The sequence below is a fragment of the Meriones unguiculatus genome, chromosome 3, assembly GCF_030254825.1.
Source record: "Meriones unguiculatus strain TT.TT164.6M chromosome 3, Bangor_MerUng_6.1, whole genome shotgun sequence".
NCBI lineage: Eukaryota > Metazoa > Chordata > Mammalia > Rodentia > Muridae > Meriones > Meriones unguiculatus.
Window position 1 is genome coordinate 171,242,632 of NC_083351.1, and position 15,306 is coordinate 171,257,937.

The following is a 15,306-nucleotide window of genomic DNA, read 5'->3' on the forward strand; positions in this document are numbered from 1 at the left end:
CTGTCTGCAACCATACAGAAGCTTGAGAAGCCATAGTAGTTTAAAGCTTGCTCTCTGTATCAAAGGCCTTGTTTAACCCTGTGCCTCTCTTTAGCTCAGTGGCCTCTGACAAATTACAGCCATTTCCTGTTCTGTATCTAAGGATGGGAATGAGGATGGCAGGATCTGAGGTTACACACCTTACAACTTGTCTGAAAATTATGAGTGACTGAATGTGCATCTATGCCCATGGTCCTAAGGTCACTCACTCAGGGATATGCACGTTTTGAACCAGTCCAATGACTATGGCTGTAAGCCCAGCTACCCACAATTCCATCCAAAAAGCAAAGAAAGACGCCACAACTCCAGGCTGCAGAGTGTAAAATGTATTGACATTGTGAAGGGACAACTTGGAGACAATTCAGGCCTGTTGGACAAAGACATGCTGATTCTCAGTACGGCAACAGAAGGGTTAACAAAGACTTCTGGGTTTGGACTTTGGCAGGGCAGGCTTTCATTAGCTGGGGTCACTACTCTAAAGTTTCTCCTAGAGTATACAGAAAGGCTTGCCTGCAGAGCAACTACAGACCTATTTAGATGTTAACAAGGTGACTTAGCTCACAATTAGATTAATCAGAGAGTTAACCGCAAGCGGGTTTTCACTTGTTTTGTGCACTGCCAGGGGGGAGAGGAGGTAACTTTTCCAATTTACTCCTTGTTTACATGTTTAGTGGTCAACAGATTCCAGGAAATAATGAGAAATTAGTTAAAAACAATCTCGGGCACGTCATGGATTCGTTTCCAGGACCCTTGAAGTCAGAGCATTTACATGAACAGCAAGTCATGGAAAAGCAAGTAACAACAACAACAAAAACGAGAACTACTGAAAAATACATCTACAGGACACAGTGGTCAATTGTAAACAGCTCAGAAGGGTGAAGGAAACACAGCTCTTCCAGCGGGATGGGCAGTCCAACAGCGACAAACTCTGCTTTTTTTTTTCTTCTTCTTCTTCTTCTTTTCCTAGTGGCTATTTTCCTACCACAGTGTTGAGCTTCATTATAATATTAAATAACTTATATGGGTAAGAAGGAGTTTGCTAGCCAGCAGCCAACTCAAAACCTTGGAGGAAGAGGAGGGAGAGGCGTTTACAATACTGCACGTGCTAAGGGGATGTCTGCAGCAGACGTCCACAGGTCCACAGTCTTCGCCCTCTCTGGAACACTGTTCACGCTGAGGTCCAATCCAAACTGGGGGAGGGGGTCCCCTCCATCCTCTCCCTTTTTCATTTAAATTAATAAAGAAACACACGCAGGCTTCCACAGAGCCAGCACTCAGCTGGTAAGTTCCATTAGCAGCAAAAGTTCAAGCAAAAGAAAAAACAAAAACAAAATCCAAAACCACACACACACACACACACACAAAAGAAAACTCCATCCAGGTGCAGAGCTGTGATTCACATGGAAATTCCAGGAGATGAATCATATGCAGACCCGGGACTTTCAGAGGATTCTTTCTCAAGTGTCTTCAGTGAAGAGTTCAGTCTCAGAAGAAAAAAAAAAATATCCGAGTCAATCTGTCAGCTGTGGGAAATGAGTTTCCCATTTGATCTGCCTTTGGGCTTGCTTGCAGGGTCTGCACGGTGGTTCCTAGTACTGGATGCCATTAAACAAAGGCCAGCCCCTCCAGGGTCTGTTTGATGGAGATGCAGATGCAAGAGCAGGAGCAGCAGCAGCCTCCTTATGTTAAACTCTGCCCAGAAGGCTGGACCTGCGGAATAAGGAAAACCATGTAAAGCGGAAGGCAGAGGACCAGTTGTATTGGCTCGGGATGCCCTGCTTAAATCCTCATCTCTCCTGTTTTAAACGTACTTTTACATAGTTAAAATCATGGAGCAGAAACCAAGGACTGAAGCGGTCCTTCAGGTAAACTAGACACTTAAACAGTCATTAACGGAGACAGCCAAAACACTGCCTATGGTACATCTCTATCCTGAACGGTTTCATATTAAACCATTAAGGACAACAAACTTACATGTGTGGGACACAGGTATGACACACAGGTTTATGTCTTAGTTAGGGCTTTAATTGCAGGGGAAAATACAATTACCATAAGCAAGTTGGGGAGGAAAAGGTTTATTTGGTTTACACTTCCATATCACTGCACCAAAGGAAGTCAGGGCAGGAACTTGGAGGTCAGAGGTCATGAAAGAGCACTACTTATGAGGCTTGCTCCTCATGGTTTATTCACTCTACTTTCTTATAGCACCCAGGACCACCAGTGCAGGGCTGGCCCTACCCACATTGGGTTGGTCCTTCCCACGTCAATCACCAACAAAGAAAATTCATGACCGGCTTGCCCACAGGCCAATCACATGGGGCATTTTCTCAGTAGAGGTTTCCTCTTCCCAAATTATTCTAGCTGTGTCAAGGTGACGTAACACTTGCCAGCACAGCTCCCTTAGTAGGTTAGAACTGGGTCTGAGGTACAATGGGGTAAACATGTCTAGGGCAGGGACAGCCATGGGGACGTGCCTCTGTGCTCACCCTCAGGTGGACCACACAGCAGCTCTGCAGGAACACACGGACACAGACACACACGCACACAGACACACACACACACACACACACACTACTAAACAACGTGTGGCAGGTGACAAGGGTGCTCAGAGTGTCTGAGGAAATTGCGTTCGGGAGCAGTTTCTTCTAAGGGAGGAGGCAGTGGAGTACCGCCGTGATTATGGTTATGGAAAAGGTGAGGCTTAGACATGAGCAGGAGTCTGGCTGGTCCTTAAGCTTCCTCAGAAGGCAATTTTTCACACAGAAACTAGTCTTTTACACCAAAGAATAACTCCCACTGTGTGCACAAGACACACATCAAGCCATCAAGCCATCGCCATCACAGCAGCTCCTCCACTAGTATTCTGGAGACAGGGGGAGCTGTGATCTACAGCCCAGGCTGGCCTCAGACTCACTCTGTAGGTCAGGCTAGCCTCAAACTTGTGGTTCTATTACCTCAGCTTCCCAAGATCTAAGATGCCAACACACCTGGCTTCCAACCCTCAAGCACACTCTGACCAGAAAAACATCATTACTGAGCACGTTTGAGGTTGTGCAACTGTAAACGGATTTCCACACACGTGTCTGCATTCAGCCAGCAACATGGTCCCTCTCCCATCGCTTTCTAGTTCCCCTACTAAAGTCTTTGGTCACCATAAAATCTCCAGGTCACCGTACACTGTGTACAGTGCAGAGAGCAACGAGGAGAGGTCACGAGATTCGGTCTTTTCCTGTCAAGCTTCGGATTTGCAACCTAACTACAGATCTGCATGAGAACAGATTAGCTATTAGGGAATTACGGTAGGCTTGGGTTTTTAGGCTATATCTGGATTCTACATGTAATACAAATACTGAGTACCTTGCAGAACTACTTCTCTGCAGCAAGATTTTAGATACTAGGAGTCTTACCAAAGGTCACGATTGTTAAAAAAGAAACAAAAACAAAAAGGTGATTATAAAGAAGAAACACGGAAGGCAAAGTTTATCCTAACATATAAAGGAGTAATTCTCCCTTTTTCCATTGTTTTTGTAAGACATGGTCTCACCATGTAGCCCATGCCAGCCCTGAGCTCTCAGTTCCTCTTGCTTCGCCTCCTAAATGCTGAGATCATAAATCTGGGCTATTCCACCCATCCTCCCAACCTGCCAGATTTATGTTGACTTCAGTGTGTGTCTGAACCAGCCTTGATCACCCTGTTTCACGTCATGTCCTGGCTGCTCTACCTGCTAAAATCTCTTAAGTGCTTAACATAGAAGCACTTGCAAACTTGTTTGAAAATACTAATAGAACAGCCAACTTTTTTTTTTTTTTTTTTTCAAACCTAATTATATTTTAAGTCCAGATTCTCTCTTTGAAACCAAGGGGGCCTGATATCTGACTGTTCAGTGATATCCCAGCTTTAACTGATCTTACCTTTACCAGTGTTTACGTTGTGGCCCTACTCAAATAACGTTGGAAGACTAGAACTGTTCTACAGTAAAGCCTGAACAAAGAAAAATTGGTTTTTCAATGTATTTGTTTGCTTTACTATACCATGGGGTAATCTCAGTTCCGTGTTCTGTTACATCATCAGGGAAGAACTTCAGGCATGCTATTATCTGCCAGTATAAAAAAAATAAAATAAAAGGGAATGACACTGAATGGTGGCACTGAGAATCCCAAGCTGCAAAGATTCTGTGAACTAAAGGTAAGACTCTATGGATCTGAGTGGATAGGCAGGGCCCTCCTAGACAAGGCACACATTTGGCTTGAGGCACAACCAATGTTTTGTATGTCCTTGTACAGCTATAAGAAGCACTGAGACTCACCTTAAAGACTTCCATCTGTCCTTCTCTATATTATTTTCAGGTCCTTCACTCTCATAGGAAGCCAAGTAGAGAGCTACAATCAACCAAAGGAAAGAAGGCATTAGGATTGAAGCGTTCTCCTGATACCATTAACACCCACTGCTGGAAAGGCCGTGTTCAACTTGAGGCTGACCTCCAGAACACCCTTCGCTTGTACTGAATTATCCTGAAGAACATAGAACAGCACTCTGCTTCTTGCAGACCATCAACAAAACCCCAGGGTTCTGAGCTGAAAAGGCACTTAATTAACCAAGAATTTATGAGGCAAAAAGCTTTCAAAATGCAAATGATACAGTGCTGTCCTGCACTGAGATTTATAGTCTTTCCGAGGGAAAGGGCCCTGCCTCTTCCCCGCCTCTCTCGGCTCCTTAATAGAAATCATGTGTTTAAATCAGAAAGAAAATCTTGTAATAGTTGTTGTTAATCTTATTCACAGAGAGGGAAACAATCAAGTCCCCCCGACCCCAAACAGGGAATATGAATTGAAAATGGCTGCTGGCTATTTCTGCAGACACCATGAGGAGGTAACAAATAGTAGGCTGAATCCCCAAGTATTCTACAGACTCCACTGGTGAATCATCATCCTATGCAAAATCAGCATTTTTTTCCTGCCTCCATTGATGCTCTAACGGGTCAAGACTGTCCACAACTTTCTGAAATATCCTCCAGCAGCTCTGCACTGACTGACACCTCTCACTTTGCAGAAACAGGTCTTAGGAAGGATGTTTAAATGTACTGTGTCTGGCTGATTACAAAGTGAAAACATTTCAGGAGTAAATCATGAGATTTTTTTTTTTTTTTTTTTTTTTTTGTGCAGCAGAAAGAAAAGGTTGGATCAGCTTCCTATGTGAGAGGCAACCAAGTACAGGCATTTCTAACGAGGTTTGGGGGGTATTTGGGTGGGTGCAAGCTAAAGGCCTCACCGTCTTCACTGAACACGGGCACTGACAGCAGGTACTGTAAGACCTTCCTGTCCCGCTCAAACGGACACTCCACCTGTTTCCACGTCATGAATTCACTCACTTGCTTGGCCAGTTCCCAAAATTTCTGAAAGAGAGTTAAGAGTTAAAGAATGTCAAGGGCAGCTGTCAAGGGCAGCTGTCAAGCACTATGGGCTTTGCGAGACACAATCCCATTCTAAATGCACCCAGTTTCTGAATCATCTCCTCGTCTTCATTTAATAAGCACTGTATTTGCAAGCTAGGGAAGGTAAGATTCACTCACATTCTCCCAAGTGACAGTGCTGGGGGGTGGGGGGAGACAGGAAGAGGGATGGACACGGCACAGCTACTGTGCTGTTTGGTGCTGTTAGCTCCTTACAGACAGCAGGGCAATGGCCAAGTTTGTCCCGAGCTGCAGAATGTGCCTGGAGGTGATCAATCCTCCTGCCTCTGCCTCCCGAGGGGCCCCCATGCCTGATTCAGTCTCTGATAATCATAACATGCTTCATTACACTCACCTCAAAATTGACATGGCCGTTTGGAAGACGGTTGACACAGCCCTCGTTGAGGAAATAAATATCTTTGATCAAGAGACTGAAGAATGGTATCACAATCTAGAAAGAAACAGATTCAGGGTTGTCTGGGTAAATAAAACATTTAAACGCTTGTGACAAACACGGTTAAGGAGCAGTGTTAACCTGGGCTGCACGGAGGGCTGCAGTGAATTAAGGTACCCTGCTCTGTGCATTCCTGTAACCCTTCCTGCCTGTCATAGCTCAGCCTTGGACGCAAAAGCCAGCCACACCTGAGCCCAGGAGGGATTAGTGCTATCAGCAAGTGGATGGGTGGATGCTTTCTGCACAGTTTTTCCTAGCTTCTTCAATGTTTAATTTGATAAAATTGAAAGGTTCTTGCCAAAACGAAAGTCCCTGAAGGAACTCTCCATGCTGCCAGCGAACCCTTAGTTATAGCAGTCCTAAAGGTGCATGATCTGTCTCCTTGCTGTGCTCTGTATCACTCCACCACTTAGATATTAACATTTCAGATGAGGTCGGTTTTTATTTCATTTTATATTTTACCCTTGAAGCCATTGCTCAAGATGGGACAGCTGGAGGTTTTGAGCAACAGTTGCTACAATTTCCTGTTGGAAGGAGCCTGGCAGTGTGAGAGAACAAGTCAGCACGTGTGTCCTGGAAAAGCCCCCCGGAAGAACCTGGCATTGTCTGTTGCTAGACAGATGCGCCACAAGTGAGGGGGGGATGGAAATGTGTGAACTAAAATTAAAGACTTCAAAAGCCAGCATGGCTCTCTAATGATACCTTCTTGGCCCTGGATCTTTGGTCTGATGAGGTGGTACTTTGATAGCAAACCTAAAGTAGCAATCTTTAAAAGTACCCTAAGCCCAACCACACCCATCGCAGAGATCAAACTTCAGATACAATATTTTTTCACTTTTTTCCAAATGCAACGCATTTGAATGTTAAAAAGCTCTGCAATGTAAATAACTCATCAAACAGATTATTTGGGAAATTTGGAAACCCCCAAGATCAAGAGTTTGAAGTCTCCCAAGCTCATGAGTCATGAATGGAAAAACAAACCTTCCGGCTCACACACAAATAGTAAGCATGAATTCACGTCCAGAGAGAAATTCATATTTCTTCCCCTGAAGTCATTTTCAAAAAGCCAAAACACCTTTCCTGAATTTTTGTCTCACTGATCCCCGAAAATAGTCACATTTCCCTTTACCTTGAGGTTCACTAACACCCCCTGACTGTCTTTTCTTTGCTCATCTGCAAAGCCCCTAAAGCAGAGTTAGCAAAGAGTGTATATTCTTCCTTCTCCCTCCGAAGTTCCTGGCTCTCCTTCCACAGTGCTAGAACTAACGGGGAAGTGCTGGACTATGGACTCCATCAGACATCAGTTTAAAAACTGACTCCACGATTGGCCAGTAATAAAACCCAGGGGTTGGCAAAATGTGAGGCTTTTGTTTGTGGGCTCTGTTTTGTTTTAAATGTATGTGTTGTTATTTTTGGTATGACCTAGGAGACATATACCTTACATTTTTAACTGGCTGGGGCAGGGCGTCCAAAGAATAATACTTCGGGGTGCATGAAAAATCATGTGAAATTTAAAACGACAGTGGCCACAGAGTTCCACCGGAGCGTGACCGTGCTCATTCACGTAGATACTGGCTGGGTCTGCTGTCTGGTACTATCCAAGGCGCACAGGCACTTGGAAGACAATAAGCACGTATCCTGTGACAGCCCCAGGGCAACCGGGGCACAATGAAAACCAAGACACAGTAGTTTACAGTGCAACGGCTTTTAAACAAAAAGCTTCTGTGCTGTTCCAGTCCTTGGGGCCGGGCTGCGGTCCTCATTTACTGGCCTGTGTTGGTGCTCAGATTAACCTTACAGTTCTTGTCATGGCCTATAAACCGTGGGAGGCAGAACAATTCCTTCTGTGAGCTTTGCACTTAGTGTCCCTACAAGATGCTCTACGACTAACTGAGTCATTCTTTCAGGAACGTGGAGACTCGGGCAGCCTCACTTGGGGTGCTGGGCTGCTCTATCTCTCATGCCCATGACAAAAGGAGAATCTCAGACTTCAGCTTCTCATTCACTCACGAGAGTGCCCATCAGCTCTGCACAAGGAACTGAACAGTGAAGAAGAGAAGAACATAATAGCTCGAGGTCTTTGTCAGATAAGTAAAGAGAGAAAGTGTGTCTTCTATTGGGTCTTGCCGCTATCATTAGTGGGAGAACGAAAGTCTCAAGTAGCCATATATAAACTATTACATATATAATGTATTATATTTGTTATGTGTATAATATACATATATATGGGGGTCATATATTACTGGTCAAACTTACTATGTAGCCAAGGATAATCTCAAACTTGTCTAATTCTTCTGAGTGCTGGGATTTCACGCATGTATGGCCTCATGTGGTTCTATGTAGTACCGAGAACTGAACGCCACTGTTTGGGGTATTCAAGGCACGGACTCCACCAACTGAGCTACATCACAAATTTCCCTTGAAAAATGCTCTGAGTTCTGGGGCTGGAGAGATGGCTCAGCAGATAAGAGCACTGACTGCTCTTCCACAGGTCCTGAGTTCAATTCCCAGCAACCACATGGTGGCTCACAACCATCAATAAAATGATCTGATCACCTCTTCCGGCATGCAGGTGTACATGCAGACAGAGTACTCATGTACATGTATGTACACATTAAATATATAGATAAATCGTGTGTGTGTGTATTCTGAATTCATTTGGGCCTGGTAATCTCAGCTACTAGGGAAGCCAAGACAACAGGATTGCAAGCTGAAGCCTGGGCTACCTGATGAAGTCCTCAAAAACAAAATAGTGCAAAACAGTGAACAGACAGCTGGGGGTATGTCAGAGTTGAATGGTAGAAGGCTTGTCTGGTAGGCGTAAAACTCCATGTTCAAACCCTAGTGCCGGAAAGGTAAGCTACTCATAATCCAGAACTAGCCTTGGTCCTTTAAGGGATTACCAGTTCTGTGTCCAGAAGCAGATGCCAACGGGGAGAACCAGGTTTACAGAAAACCAAATAGACGAGCAAAGGGACTGAAAAGCACGTAATCACGTGAGGCCTGGCTCAAAACTGAGAGTCGAGCACCACAGGGAGGGAAACTAGTTAGGAGAGCACTTAAGGACTCCCGTATGGAAGACAGATTTGATTTCCTCCATAACAGGTTCCTGGAAATGTGCCACTCTCTCCGCATAAACTTGAGATTTGGAAAAGATCAAAGACCATGACTCGAGATAGACTGCCAGGGAGACTGTAAAATGGGCAGTTACTTACAAATAAAGTACTCCCTCGGCTCAAAATAAGGAAAATAATCTCATTTTTTAATAAGGGATAGATTTGACCAGGCATGTTTTTCTTTCTTATCTTTTGCAGCCAGTTGTGAAGAAGGAACAGTGTACTTCCTGAAACAGTTGTGACTGTGCTTGCTCTGTCAGCTCCAAAGTACATACAACCTATAAACTACAGAGCTGCCTTTTAAAAATGATGCAGGGAACAGCTGCTGAAATTGCACAAGTGACGTCCCTTGGTGGCTGATGTCAGAGCTGCAGCCCTCTCTCTCCAGCCTCCTCCGTCCCTGACTGAGGGCTGTGTGGTGAGTCTAGTGTCCACCACAGGGAGATTGAGGTGTCCCATAGCTCCCCTGCATCCTCCACTTCAGGATGTCGGGGTCCTCCCAACATTTGTTCATCCTCATCCAGGAGCTCAACCCACTTCCGATTAGCCCTTTTCAGCAAGAACAGAAAACCTAGCAAACCGTCAGGCATCTGGAAGTTTCCTCCTTTAAAAATTCAAAGTTAATACATTTGCAGTGTTCCTCGGATTTTATCAGAACTGGTATTTCTGTGGTGGAAGAAGTGTCACGTCTTTAAAAGGAGGGGTTTTTGTCTTAGCTCATTCATCCTGATGATTCTGTGGGGAAGTGACTTAGAAGTCAGGGGACATTGTTCTCCCGTTTCTTCAAACTGGTGGAAAACACTGTTTAACCTGGGGACAGAACTGAAGTAGCTGCCACTAAGCAATCAGCATTACGGGTATCATAACTGGGTATTTCACTGTCAAACTGACAGCATGTCCCTCCTCTGTGAGGAACTGAGACGGACGTGTGCCAGCAGGGCCCTCAGAGTCCAGAACTCAGTAGAACCAGGGTGGTGCTAATGAGCAGGGGAGAGAGGAAAGGATCATTAATTTTTTTAGCCATTGCCCCTGTATTTTCCGGGCCATCTACAAATGCAATTAGTAGCAGCACGCCTAATGCTAACTCAAGTAACCTACTTTCTGAGAATAAATGACTGAACTGTGGGAGGTAAGCTAACTCTTTTGAAAGAAAAGGTTACATTACGTGAGCCACCTTATGCAGAGCTTAAATGTCTTTTTCCTGTTAAACTAAATTACCTTCTAATGCTATTAGTCACCTTATCATATGACTTAACTACTTGCCTGAAATATAACTAAGAGACACCACAGAACACATCGGGAATGTGAATAATACAAATCAATGAACAACTGCGAAGTTCTTTCCAAGTCACTCCTCTCTGTCCACAGCTGGACACCGCTCTAGGTCCCTCTTCCTCACGCGTCAGGGGTAAGAGGTCTCTAAGGCCACCTTACAGTCTGAGCCGGCGAAGACGATGCCAGGTGGAAGCTCACACCACATCAGTGTAAAACATAGCGCGCCTATAACACGTAACACACACTGCTCACAACATACCTTCTCTCTGCTGCTGTGAGCAGTCAGGGACCTCTGCGCCGCCCCTCGGAGAGCTGTTCTATAGTTATAGAAATTGCTAGAAGGATCCATCTGATGCTGTGGAAAGAGAAAGGTATTAACCACTCACTTTTACAAGACCAGGCCTTTAACTATACATACAAAGTCAAAGTAAGTTAATTAGGGCACTCGTTAGAAGTAATGATTTATCCATCACACACACATACCAAATATAACACAAGTGTTTTCCTTCCTGAGGTGCGGTTAATTTTTATAAGTGTATGTGAACTTTGATAATGTCAAAGCTAAATCAAATCCATTTAAGGTAATTGTTGAGATTGTGCCTAAAATTGGCATGAGAGATCCAAACCCTGGCATTAGAAAAGTTTCTGGTCCCACTTGATGGTCAATGGGCCAGGGCACAGACACACATATGATACAACACTTAAAAAACAACAACAAAAACAAACAAACCAAAAAAAAAAAAACTTTGCTTTTTGCATTTCCTAACAGTCATCCATAAACAATGAAAACATGTCATTTTTCAAAAAATAACCTTGTTAGAGAATCTGAATAAAAGAACATATGCTTGATAAAAATTTCCACTTCGGGCAATTTGGGTGAAAGAAAGTGTATTATTTCCAATTGAAGGAGCTAAAGATACCATGAAGAAGTACACAGCGCTAAGTGAGAAGCAGACCTCTCTCTATTGGTCAGGAGTCCAGTTCTCTTCTGGCATATAAAATCATGCGACTGAGAAGTCAGCATTTCTTCCATCAATTACTCCATAATGTTCACCTCTGTTTTCAGGAGGACCAGCCCCAAACCCGGTTTATTTTTCTCTACTCCAGCCTGAATCCCTTTCTTACTTCTGGGTCTGAAAGCCTTTTTCCTTTGATGGTACTATCTGATTAAGAGGCAGCATCATAAAGCTAAATTCCACCTTCCAGGTGCCTTGCTAGTCATCCCAGGCTGCCCTAAAATCCATAATCGTCCTGCCTCAGTGTGCTGGAATCCCAGGCATGCTCTATCCACGCAACACTAAGTCATCACTTTCACATACCTCTAGAATGTCGAACTTTGCAGTCTTCACTTTGGCCCAAGTTTTTTTTAGTCGAGAGACCGGGCTCATATTCATACCAGCTTCCCGTTTAAAATGCACATGAAGGGAAGAAAAAATGAAACAGAGATGTAAGAAGCCATCCTAGTGTATTCTTCTAAAACGCATACGTTACTCAGCATCGGTAAGTGAGTTTTGCAACTAGTGGTAACAGCCTCCAATTTCACATTTCCTTAGCTGTGAACAGGGCTCAGCACATCCCTTGGGGAAAGCAGTGAATGTTTTAGGATGGGTAGGCCATATTGTGGGACCACGACACTGCCACGTTGTATCACAAGAGCAGCCACGGTAACTACGTAAACAAACGGCCATGGCTGCAATCCATCAATCTTATACTTAGACGCTTAGGTTTATATGTCTTGTTTGTTTGGCTTTGGTTTTCTAAGGCAGGACTTCATATAGGTCGGGGACTTTGGAGTCAAGACTTGAATTCCAGATCCTCCTTCCTTAATCTCCCACCTGTTAACATGAAAGTCATAGGACAAGATGTTGAACCTTGAACGGATATTCATATGTTAGAAACTATTTTTTTTTTCCTATCACTTCCAAATATTAGAACTCCAGTTAGGTCACCGGCCATTAGAAAAACAAAACAAAACAGCTGGTGTCCGGGCCACAGGCTGTCATGTGCTGACCTGTTTCCTGTTATCCTAATGTTACCCATGATTCGCATATGATCCCAGCATCCCACACTGCCTCCCCCGGTGAGAACCCACATACTACAGCTGCTTGGTAAGATTCTGCAGGGGAAAAGTAGTTCACATGGACCTAAACGAGTACGCATATTCATCTCATGCCAATGCTCTATGTTTAATGACCTTAAGAGATTTCTAGCTGAGGCAAAATGCACAGACACATACACAAATCTTAAAATGTAAATGAGATAAATTTGATAGGTCTACAAGGTCGTATAGCTCCACTCCAATCAAGTTATGGCAGAACGTTCTCTCATCCAGAAAGCTCTCCTAGACCCACTTCTGGTCAGCTTCCACCTCCTACAGAAATCGCAACAGTGGTCAAGGGTGACCTATCGCCAGACAGTAGCTTTGTCTGTTCTAGATCTTCGCATGAGTGCAATCACATAGCAAATGCTCTTTTCATGCCTGGCCTGGTAAAGGCTCAGGTGATTGTGAAACTTATCCAGGTTATGTATGTTTCAGTGATTCATCTTTATTGCTCAAGAGCATTTACTGTACGAACAGACCACGGTTCCCTCAGTCGTTTTCTTGCAAATGGGCCTTTGGGCTCATTCCAAGCTGGGGCCACTTAGGAATAAAGCTTCATTTATAACCCCAGCACAAATCTTTCTGTAGGAGTGCTCCCTTTTTATGGGGCAAATATCTTGGAGTTGGAACTTCTGGATTACAGGGCAGGTTTTTGATTAGTGTAATAAGAAACTGCCAGTTACTGAAGCAATAGAACTTTTTAAACGCCCTCTATTCCTGTATAAGCAATCCATATGCCCCTTACCCCGAAGGGTAATATTTAGTGCAACTAGTTTTGATTATTTCCTTTTATATACTTATTACGCCCGGCTATTTATCACATGCAGCTGCATGGTTCTGAATGGGTTATGTTTACAAGTTCTTTGTCAGCTCTATGTTAATATTTTCTTCCATACTATGGCTTGCCTTGGCAGTTTCTGATTGGTAGGTGAAGAAAACTAAGTAATCCTCTATCACTGAGACCATCCCTGAGCTCAGATGATCACTCTGTCCACTATTTTCATGGAGTCAAACAGAGTCAGCGTATTTATCGGGAAGACAAAGGCAGGCGACACACAAACAAAATGGAAAAGGGTTAGTGAAGAGACTTATCAGGATAAATATTAAGAAACTAAATCAGGAAGATTCTCCAGCTTCAAAATGACCCGACTCTTCTTTTATGCAAATGTTTACTAAATGCCTGGAGCATATAAGACGGCCACCAAGTATTAAGAGGGAGCTGCAGAGATTTGCTGCTGTGTGTGTGAATAAAATGCACAGAAAGAAACATAGTGTTGGTCAATAAAACTCCAGCAGTCGACTGGAGAGACCTGGTGGACTACAATCCTGAGAGCTGAAGCTCTTACAGAAGCGCGGGCAGCAGAAAACATTTGGTTTCTCAGGCTAATGCTGAGGGAATGGTAGGACGTAACCTCAGGTCAAGCATTCCCATAATGCTTGGTATACAAGCTGCCCAGACACCTCTAGAAATCCTTTATTTGGCCAAGTATTTCACTCTTCAGCTTTTATGGATGGATATTAATTGAGGAAAAATGAACTAACAGTATCCAGTGAATTCAAGCTCACGAAGGAAAGATGATGCATGTCCACGCCAATTTGGCTGCATAAAGCACTCGAACACGCTGCAATAACTCCGGATTAAAAAGGGTGCAATTTTCATGAAAGAACGATTTCCAGTGGATACATTTCGCAAGCCCCATAAAACCTAGTATCCTCGTAAAAAAAAAAAAAATACTCACAGATTATTGCCATCAAGGAATTGAAGTTTCCAATGTTGAAACACTCTCGAGCCACGTCGATGAAATACTCAATCATTCTCGCTCTGTGTTTCTTCTTCACTGGCTGTGAGGAAAATGACAGTGAGCAGGAACCCAGCACACAGACCCAATAGGTAGAAAGTAAGTAGAAAAACTGGATTTGAGAAGAAAAAAAAAAATTGCATCTTCTCACCATGCAGATTTCTGTAGCAACCAAGTAACTCAGGCGATTGAACCATTCTACGTAAGCTTCTAAGTTTCTCGTTTTCTTCCGCTCGCTGTAGCAACTCTACAGAGAAAGCAGCACGGACAAATGAGGGTTGAGAAAACACCAGGAAGGTGCCCTTCCCTCCCTCCCAGGAAGCTGGGACTCTGGGTGGCATGTGCCCTCAGACCCAAAGAAGGATTTGCTAGCCAGCTGTAACTGTCAACTTGACACAAAGCAGAATCACAGGGAAGAAAGTCTGAGTGGGGAATTATCTAAATCCGGCTGGCCTGTGAGCAAGTTTGGAGGACGCTGTCTTGACTGTTAGCGGATGTAGGAAGCCCCGGAACACGGAAATGGTGGCACCATTTTCTCTAGGCAGGGCTGGCAGCACAGCCAAGAAGCACTTAAGCAAACAGGCCTGGCTGCACTTATTCCTCTCTGCTCCTTCCCCAGCCCCCAGCCCTTTAAACATAAACGTTCTATTTCTGAGGAACTTGTTATGCGCATTTTTAGAGAACTACATAAGAAAGCAAAAAATGTTGTGCTCCACTCATCCTAGGAATAAACAAGGGCAGAACTTTCTGAAATTTATGTTTCTCTCTGTCCTTGACTGCGATGTGGCTAGCTGCTCGGGTTCCAACCTTGACTTCCTGGTGGCCTGGAACCTGGAACTGTGAGCCAAATAAGGCCCTTTTCCCTGAGTTATTCATCATTAGGATATTTTGTCACAGCAAATGTAACTGAAACAGGGCTTCATCCTCAAACAATGGTGGGACACCCAAGAGGATGCAAATGTCAGTTGCGATCAACATGGAAAGGAGAAGCTAAGAGGCTGAAGGACTAGAAAACCCTCTCCTAGCCTTAAGCTGGGAGACAGAATTTTGGAGCGTCATCTACCCGAAGATA

At 44.1% G+C, this 15,306-nt stretch overlaps 1 protein-coding gene across 3 annotated transcripts in view; it reads right to left on the reverse strand.

Annotated features, from left to right (window-relative positions):
- Window positions 1–350: 350 nt before the first annotated feature.
- The window catches only part of Rasgef1b (RasGEF domain family member 1B), a 497,192-nt gene continuing 482,236 nt past the window's right edge, over window positions 351–15,306 (reverse strand). For all 3 annotated transcript variants that reach the window (XM_060380991.1, XM_060380990.1, XM_021661366.2), the window contains 8 exons: window positions 14,386–14,481; window positions 14,175–14,277; window positions 11,654–11,733; window positions 10,594–10,689; window positions 5,845–5,940; window positions 5,309–5,432; window positions 4,347–4,419; window positions 351–1,749 (listed from right to left, as the gene is read on the reverse strand). In XM_060380991.1, coding sequence (XP_060236974.1) covers window positions 1,725–1,749; window positions 4,347–4,419; window positions 5,309–5,432; window positions 5,845–5,940; window positions 10,594–10,689; window positions 11,654–11,733; window positions 14,175–14,277; window positions 14,386–14,481 — 693 coding nt within the window. In that variant the 3' untranslated portion in view covers window positions 351–1,724. The remainder of the gene's footprint in view (window positions 1,750–4,346; window positions 4,420–5,308; window positions 5,433–5,844; window positions 5,941–10,593; window positions 10,690–11,653; window positions 11,734–14,174; window positions 14,278–14,385; window positions 14,482–15,306) is intronic.